At 45.6% G+C, this 9,458-nt stretch overlaps 1 protein-coding gene across 1 annotated transcript; it reads left to right on the top strand.

The window, feature by feature from the left end:
* Nucleotides 1-1,271: 1,271 nt before the first annotated feature.
* LOC124652637 (xylan O-acetyltransferase 4-like) lies at nucleotides 1,272-5,609 on the top strand. The gene is made up of 4 exons (XM_047191682.1): nucleotides 1,272-2,012; nucleotides 2,112-2,483; nucleotides 2,589-2,744; nucleotides 4,932-5,609. The coding sequence occupies exons 1-4, from the start codon at nucleotides 1,525-1,527 to the stop codon at nucleotides 5,350-5,352; spliced, it is 1,437 nt and encodes a 478-aa protein (XP_047047638.1). The 5' UTR covers nucleotides 1,272-1,524; the 3' UTR covers nucleotides 5,353-5,609.
* The last annotated feature ends 3,849 nt before the right edge of the window (nucleotides 5,610-9,458 follow it).

Raw genomic sequence — 9,458 nt, 5'->3', positions numbered from 1 at the left:
GCACAAAACCAAACAGCCGATTCTTTCCTTGTCAGCCAACATTTGAGCGATTGTTGCCTACCAATCGATATGCCAAAAACTGCACCATGAAACTTTTTTGGGATCCAAACATAGTGCACATACATGCGCAAGCTTCGTTTCTCTTCATGGAACATCCAGCGGACCAAATCAAGAAACAACGAAATTTCGCTACGAGCAACCAATGAGGCCTTCGATGAATCCGAATCTTCAAAAGCCGCATCCAAAGTCCAAACAAGCTCCAAATCCGAAAATCTAACTCGGCTCACGAGTACGTATGAATTCATTATACGGAAACAACATATTTTAAAATATCAGAAAATTGTAAAGCAAAATTTTGCATGTATATCTAGACATTCTATGTTCACCCATAAATTTTCGAAAAAAACATTTGATGTGTCCATGTAAAAAAATATTTGATGCCACAACATGATTCATGAAAACTTATGTACAAACGTAGAATGTCTAGGTGTACACGCGAAATTTTATTTCCGATTTTTTTGATCTTTTTAAATTTGTTTTGAATTACTTTTTTATAATTGGTTCATATGCACATATGAGCCAGGCGAAGCCTCTTCCTTCCGCTCTTTCCTTTTGTACAATACTATCATATACTGTGAGTTAACTCTGAGAATCTCAACTGTAGCTTGGGCTATATGTAGCCCGGTTTTATTTTTATGTTCGAACTTCAAAACTTTTGATTTTGAAGTTTCATAAATTCAAACAAGTATGTAGACGTAGAGAATATTGCAATCTACCAGTGTATAAATTTCTAGATTGAAATATGTTGTATTTTTCCCCGACTAAAAATAAAAAAATCTCACAAAATGATAAAATGTAGATTTTAGTGTACTGTTCATTAGTGTTCGCCAAGAATAAAATAAAGATCTATTGTTTTTCTGAGCCTAAAATATAACATACTTCATTCTAAATGTTTATACACTTGTAGATTACAATATTGTTTATATCATGTTATTTTTTCAAAAAAATTGACACTCCTAAAATAAATAAATAAACCATAGGTTCAAAAGCGGCATATATGTAGACCGAGGTACTCCCTCCGTCCCATCAAAATTATTTGAAATACATTTAAATTTTGATAAATCTCAGACTGGAAGGAAGTACAAAAGTGCACCGTCGAGTTAACTCTATCGTAACTCAATTTTTTCATGAACCAGGATCTTCCAAAGTCGCCTCCGAACAGCCTCGAAGCCTCTTTCTTCCTCTCTTTCCTTTTGAACTGTACTACTCCGTAGTGTTACTGCGAGAAATGGTATGGACGGCAGATAGATCTTGACCGACGCCACACGGCCGGACGCCGACAGGCTCCCTACAAATCAGGACACAAACCACCTCCTTGCCGGAGTCGTCGGAGTTGGGCAGGGCTCCTCCCCCTTTCTCACTCCACCACCACCCCAGATCCCCTCTCTCTGCCTCGACCGACAACCAGTCCACCAACCACTGCCGCGCGCGTCGCCGGCGGCGGTCGCACCACGAGCCGCCGCCATGCTGCCCACAGCCACCCCACCCTCCACAACCACCCCGCCGCCCCCCTCCACCCCGGCCCCCGCTCCAGCCGCCTCCAAGCCGCGACCGCGGCACCCGCTGGGGCTCGACACGCTCGCCTCCCACGCGCGGTCCCTCTTCGCCGCGGGCCGCCGCTCCCCGGTCACCACGCTCGTCTGCGCCATCGCGCTCCTCGCGCTCGTCATGTACGGCGAGGACGCGCGCACCATCGCCGAGCTCTCCATCGACGACTACCTCTACCCGGACGCCGACATCTACAACGTCTCCGGCCTGCCCCCCGTCGCGCTGCCCCCGTCCACCTGCGACCTCGCCCACGGCCGCTGGGTCTTCGACAACGCCTCCGTCCCGCTCTACCGGGAGAAGGACTGCACCACGCTCACCAAGCAGGTCACCTGCCTCGCCAACGGCCGCCCCGACCACACATGGCAGTACTGGACATGGCAGCCCAGCAACTGCTCCCTCCCCACGTACGCACGCGCTCCGCCATCTAAATCTCGCCTCTTGCCTAGATCTGCAGCTCGAATCCCATCTTCCGTTGCCTGATCAATCAGATCGTTTGGTATTAGGTTCGATGCCCGGAGGTTCATGGAGAGGATGAGGGGGAAGCGGCTCATGTTCGTGGGGGACTCGCTCAACAGGAACCAGTGGGAGTCGCTGGTGTGCATGGTGCAGTCCGTGCTAAACAAGGGGAGGACCAAGTTAGTCAAGAGGGGCAACTTCATCGTCTTCCACGCCAAGGAGTACCGTGCCACGCTCGAGTTCTACTGGGCACCGTTCCTCGTCGAGTCCAACTCCGACAACCCCAATTTCCACACCATCGTCACCCGGATCATACAGCCCGAAAGCATCGAGGTTCACGCGCAAAATTGGAGGGGCGTCGACTACCTCATCTTCAACACTTACATCTGGTGGCTCAACACCGCCGACATTAAAGTCCGGTCAGTGCTTCCTCCTCGCGTCTCTGTAAACAATGCATCCACATTATTCTGTCCGTTTGAGCTGCATGCTAAAATGTACTAGCTGTTTTGTTTCAATTTCCTCAGGAGGCCCGAATCAAGGCATTGGTCGGACCATGACGAGGTGCCGAGGGTCGAGGCATATGAGCGGGTGCTAAAGACATGGGCGACCTGGCTGAATGAGAATATCGATCCCGCACGGACATCAGTCTTCTTCATGACAATTTCTCCTCATCACGACAGGTGATTACAAGTTACATTTCTGATTAATTTTTTCTTGTGCTAGTAATGGTGTTTCCTTAGGATCTTTGATAAGTTCCTTTAGAACCTATATAAGCTAGAGCAATTTAACTACAACTCAATCTTCAATGCTTTGGGCAACCACTAAACCTAAGATTAATTGAAGGCATTCATTTTTTTCCGAAAAAGATTCAAGCGGTTCATTAAGTCCCACAGCGTTCTAGAGAACCAAGCTTTCTAGTTTCTAGTATGCAGGGCACAAGTCATTGTCCACCGGAAGATGTGGTCAATGGAGCTCAGCTGTTAGGTTTGCTCATGACTCACTATGAACAAAATTGGCCTAATTTCCGTCTCTTATAGTCCGCATGGCTACTGGCAAGTCAATTTCACACTTACCAATCACAAATCTGTAAAATATCTTTTATGGTATTATACACTTGGTATCATCACATTCTCATGGCACTTAATCCTTTGAATCTTCAAACCTGAAGAGTAATGCACTAGAGTTCTGTAGAAGATAAATGGACCTGATGAATTTCAAATACTTCTGTTTGAAATCTCTTGATGTACCTCTGGGGTGCTGTAGGATTCACATGCTATCTGAAGTCATTGCTTAAAAGCAAAGAAACTTCCATAGTGTTGTGTCTTTAAGATCCCAACAAATTTTTAGGTGGGTCCACCTAACAAATATACAATTAAAAGCAACATTTGGTACAACAACAAAAGGCAGACTGTTTCACATGGGGGAGTGGTAGGGTGTGGTCGAAGTGGGTGGCATCTTATGCACCACAAGCAACATCCATGCTTGGTTTGACTTATCAACATCCTCCAGAAAAGAGGAAAATAACAGAATTTAACACTGTATCTGGACCTGGTATCTTATTGTTTATTGGTGTTCTCACATATAGATATAAATCGGGCATACCCAGGTGATGTTTTTGGGTTATTTTCGCAGTTCGAGCATCTCTAACATGTGATGTATTATATGGCACCCAAAATAGGTGATTTAAAAATTATACATCACCAAAAAGTGGGTTTTACGTCACATGTGTAGTTTTTGATTTTCTAGGTGATGTAAAATAGGGCACGACTGCCACACAATGTGATATAAAATGGGGCACCACACACAGGAACGCACCACATTTAACTTTGCAAAATCACCACAAACATATAAAAACATATGAATTTCAATATCACAAAAGATTCACACATCCAACAGCCAAACATCTATACATCTGAAGTATTCGTACATAAATCATCTGATGGATTAACCACATACTCTCTGTCCCATCTCTTTGTCCAATTTCTCCTCTTAATCTCTCACACGCACCGATGGACACACTCAATCTCTCTCTCTCAACCACTTGGCGACAACAACAGATTAGAACCATGACAATCAGCAGCAATAGAAATTAGCGACAACAAGCACCAGCAACAGCACGAGCACGGCATCCCCTCTTCCTATCGATTAAACAGAGCCATACTATTTGCAGAAAAAGGCAATCAGCATCATGTCTGCCTCGCCGTTACGCTACTTCTGCAGGCCGCCTTGCGCCCCTCCGACGCCCCCAAAAGCTTCGCCTCGACGCCACGGTCTTCCTCGTACAAAATATACATCACTTCCAAAAAATATACATCACCTGTTGGAGATTGATTTTTTGCTCAATGGGATGTAAAAGTTAGTTTTTACATCACCTCCCCTATTATACATCACCTGTTAGAGATGCTCTTAAACAACCTTTTAAATGTATTTTTATCAGGAAGAAAACCCTCCAGTATAATTCAGGGGATTTTCAAAGATGGTCTTGCATAAGCATAATGGTAGGAGTAATAAATCAACAGTGGCGGCCGTTGACTTATCATTGATACTATTGCTACCATCACTAATTATGGTACTGCATGCCCTACAGTTAAAGAGTCAGTTACATGTGCAATTGTGCATGCTGTTTATCTTAGCGCCCCACTAGCCTGTCAATAATCTATCAACTTTGCTGAAAGACTAGCCACCACCCTGTGATAATTTTGACATCCCTTGTACAGGATTTGCAGATGGCTGTAAGTACTTACTTGAAATGGGAGATTTTTTTACCGGTTTTTGTTTCTTAAAGTGGAACGAAAAAGAAGTGACGTTACACATATTATAGTATGCATGTCTAACACATATTCTGTTGTGGTGTTCTGTGTGAGCAGTCCAGATAAATGGGGAAACCCCAATGGGATCAAATGCGCAAAGGAGACGCTCCCGGTAAACTACACCCAGCCCCTCGACCTCAACCATGACATGCGGCTTTATGACCTGGTAGCAAACACGGCCAAGTCCATGAAGAAAGTTCCGGTCACATTGATCGACATCACGAGGATGTCAGATTACAGGAAGGATGCCCACACATCCATCTATTCCGTCCGACAGGGGTATCTGCTGACGCCAAAGCAGAAGGCCGATCCACAGAATTTCGCTGACTGCATCCATTGGTGCCTTCCTGGCGTCCCAGACGTCTGGAACCAGGTACTCTACACAAGGATCTTCTCGAAATCACCCCCTTCTCCGCCAACTCCAACTCCAACTCCAACTCCAACTCCAACTCCAACTCTGCCTCTCCCTCCCCAATGAGAGGCAGGGCTCCTCCATAGGAAATGTACTTGTTCAATCTTCTCCTTTTTAGAGTTTTGGTATAAGTTAGAGGAGAAGCATCGAGTGAGCTGTTTACTAATGGCGTGTAAAATTGTTCAGTTGAATTGTAAATTAGTTTTGACTTAACCAATTGAGCAGAGATCATTGTAGTAAACAGTTGCACTGGTATTAAATCTGAAGTAGGCGTTGAACATCATACTGGAATATACAAAATGGGGCATCACTTGTGATTGTAACTGCTCGTGCAAGGGGTGTCCTTTTTTCTTCTTTTATCTTGTATACTGGAGGAGAATATGTAACATCTGCAAACGATTCATGCATTCTGAGGGAATGTAAAATGACATTTATTAGAAATCTGAAAAGGGGTAAAACTGAGCCACTATTGTTTGCCATTTTCGTGCGACTTCTGCATGCTCAATACCAACAAGGTGCCAGTTATACTGAATACTATTACGTCAGTAACAATAATGATAATACTATGTTTTACTTTGCTTATTATATATGGTGGGTTCCCATTTCATTTCGCAACTTCTTGATACTGGTTTGAGATTGTTTACCACGCTTACCATGATGTATTTCATTCAATTTTGCTTGGCAACTTGTGTGTACCTGTTCCCTAAATTTGCGTTCCTTCCATGTAACCTAAACTCCATGCAGTTTATTTTTATCCTTTTGGGGTCGAGGCGATCAAATTTCAACCAGTGGAAGTGTGAAACACGAAGGAACAAAAATTGTGAAACACGAAGGAACAAAAATAGAATGATGATTTCGGCCTTCTTTCATTTTGTCTGGGGTCTTGCATCTTGTGCGTCAGTCCAACGTTTGGGTGTTTACTCCTCGAAATAGACTTTCGCCCCGCTTTATAAATAAAGCCACCACAGTCATACAAGATTCAGATACAACACGACGAGCACAGCACACACAACAACAACAGTTGCCGGGGCAACAGCACAACACGCCCAGAAGAACTAGAAAAGCGATACAACCCCCATAGGAAGAGGCCACTCAGAGGCTAGACGACGTAGAAATGCGACGGACCGCCACAAGAAGATCCTCCAACATGTCGTCCAGGCGCTCCCTGTCCCGCTGTCTACACAGCGGGTACCACTGCTGCAACAAAGCCAAGAAAGAGAATAAGGAGTCAGAAGCGCGTCGAGGCAGGATACGCTCAATGACCAACTTATTACGCACAGTCCACAAGGTCCAGGTCAAGGCCGCGAACAATAACCAGAAGAGGCGCCTCCTCCTACCGGTGTTGTTCGCATGGGCCTCGATGAACTCCCCGAGGTCTGAGGCCTGCTACTCAGGCCCCAGCGCCTCCTGGAGGAAGCACCAGAGGAAACGGGCCGCAGGGCAAGAGAACATTATGTGGGTCGTCATCTCCGGGACCGCACACAATGGACAAAGCCCGTCGCCCGGCCCGTGCCTCTTCGCAACCTCCACCCCAGAGGGAAGGCGATCCCTAAGCAACTGCCAAAGAAAGATCTTCGTCTTAAGCGGGATAGGCGCTTTAAAAAGAGGGGCCGTCCAAGGCAGCGAGGGACCCCTGAACAAGGCCCTATAGGCCGTCCGAACGGAGAACGAGCCGGATGGCGACAAGCGCCAAGAGGGCGAGTCTAGTCCTCCCGGCAGAGCGTCCGGGAGGAGGTTCCGCAGCAGAGTCAGGCTCAGGGCCTCTCCCTGGGTAAGACCGCGACAGAACAAGATATCCCAGCCCCCCTGGGCGGCGTCGGCGACAAGAATAGGGGGGTCGGCGCAAATGGCGAAGAGGTCCGGGAAGTCAAGGCAAATGGGGCGCTCACCCAGCCACGGGTCAAGCCAGAACATGGTCCCTCTACCATCGCCTATGGAGAGGGAAAGTCCCGCTCTAATCTCCTGCTTAATGTCCTGGAGGGCTCTCCAAAACTGAGATCCCTCCCGACGGTCACAAGCAAGAAGTGGCCGGCCCCGTAGGTATTTAGCCTTAATTAACTTAAGCCACAGACCCCCGTCATCAGAAAGGATCCTCCAAACCCATTTAAGCATGAGGGCCACATTCATGTGACGAGAGGAGATAATCCCTATGCCCCCAAGATCCTTGGGGGCGCACACATCGGCCCATTTGACCATGTGGTATTTTTGGCGGCCTGTCCTGTCTTGCCAAAAGAAGCGTGAGAGCTCTTTGTCAAAGGCCGCATGTACCCCTTCAGGGAGGATGTACAGGCCCATGATATACATGGGAAGACTAGACAGACACGAATCAATGAGAATATACATGGGAAGACTAGACAGACACGAATCAATGAGAACCGTCTTGCTACCCTTGGAGGTGAACCTCCCGCACCACGATTCAGCCTTCGCTCTAACTCGCCCCACCAAGGGGGCGAGGTCTCTAATAAGGATCCTAGAATTCCTAACAGGTACTCCCAGGTAGTTCACAGGGAAGGTTGCCAACCTGCAATTGAGGTTGTCAGCGATCCGCTGCTGGGTTTCCGGAGGGTACCCCAAGACCACAACCTCACGTTTGGGTGTTTACTGGGCTTGGTCATGTTTACATTCTCAAATATACAGTACTGCCTAAATTGCAAAAACGAAGGTGTACCTTTTTTGGGGTCAAAAGTCAACATATTGCAAGTTTGGTCAATCTGTAGATAAAAATATAAACATCTACAATATTGAATAAATAATCCATGAAAAATATTCCATGGTGGACCTAGTGATATTTACTTGGTATCGCAGTATACATTTATATCTATTAAATTTGCCTAACTTATATGATGTTGATTTTTGCCTATAAGTATACACCTCAATTTTTTTAAAGTAGGACCTTTTGACCTCCTTTAACGATCTGATGAGACCCTTCCCTTTGAGTCTCGCAGTCTCCCCTTCCAGTCTCTTGTTCCTATTACCAACATCGACATGCTTCGTTGCGTTGTGCTCTACTAACGAAGACTTCGATAAGAATATTGAGCTTCGGGATGTTGTACTCCCCAGCAACGTTAGCTCCCTCCCATGCTTTGTGCCTCCATGTCTACGAGTTGCTCCTCCTAGCCGTTGTCTGCTATGAACGCTAAACTTCTTACCCACCTCATTGCCACTAACACCAAATATGTTGGAATGATCAACTCAATTATGTGTTGTTGTCCAGGATAGTCCAGAGTGTGTAGCTCAAGCCACATGGTGGTGCCGACACATAGGGGTTTGGGCGGGTCTGCGTAGGCTATATGTGTGAGGTCAAGGTGTGCGCCTACTTGTCACATCCCCTAGCAACTAGCTTCACAACCCTCCATTCCTAACACTATGAAGATTATGCCTATTTTTAGTTTCTCACCATTCAAAGATATGCAATTAGTTATCATAATCATTCCTTAGTCTTAGGAACAAGAGGTCACATCATCAAATCTAGGAATTCTATACGCTAACTTAATTCAGAACCAAAAGCAATATCTACCTTCACAGATGGATCATATGCTTAACTTACATGTACAATGTCAGCAAGATAACTTAATTTGATATTAAATATGATAGTAAACAAATATAAACCAACTATTATGAAAATTATCATGACAAATCCAACGATTGTATTTTACATGACCATTCATTTTTTTCTTCGAACGAACCTCTCTCCAAGGGTAGGGGAATCATGCATTTCCATTTTTCGAAATGGGGAACAAGGCCCTTGGCTCTGCATCAATCGATGCGCAAAGCCCTCTTTATTACCCAAAGTATCATAGCGTTAAGTTTTACAACTCAGGAATCACACAATGTGTACACATGAACTAGCCAACGGAATATAAAAGAGACACTAGCCAACGGAATATAAAGAGACACGTTTATGCATCTTGAAGTCCTTTAGTAGGCCGCCAAGCAGTCTAGTTGTATATAGCATGTGCCACCGCTTCCAGCCGGCGGTATCCAACATGCATAGGCTTTCGTTGCGCTTCCGGCAGCAAAAGAGATCAGTCGTGGATCCAGTGTGATACCATATGGATAACCAGTTCATACTCTTTCTAAAAACAATATTATTACGGCCGTTCCATATAGCCCGCATCATGCATTTCCATTAAGAGCAACCGCAGTTGACCCAATTAAATAGGAAGAAGGAC

This window comes from Lolium rigidum, chromosome 5 (assembly GCF_022539505.1).
Source record: "Lolium rigidum isolate FL_2022 chromosome 5, APGP_CSIRO_Lrig_0.1, whole genome shotgun sequence".
Taxonomy (NCBI): Eukaryota; Viridiplantae; Streptophyta; class Magnoliopsida; order Poales; family Poaceae; genus Lolium; species Lolium rigidum.
Note: the sequence above shows the minus strand (reverse complement) of the source record. Positions and strands in the feature narration are given on the sequence as shown.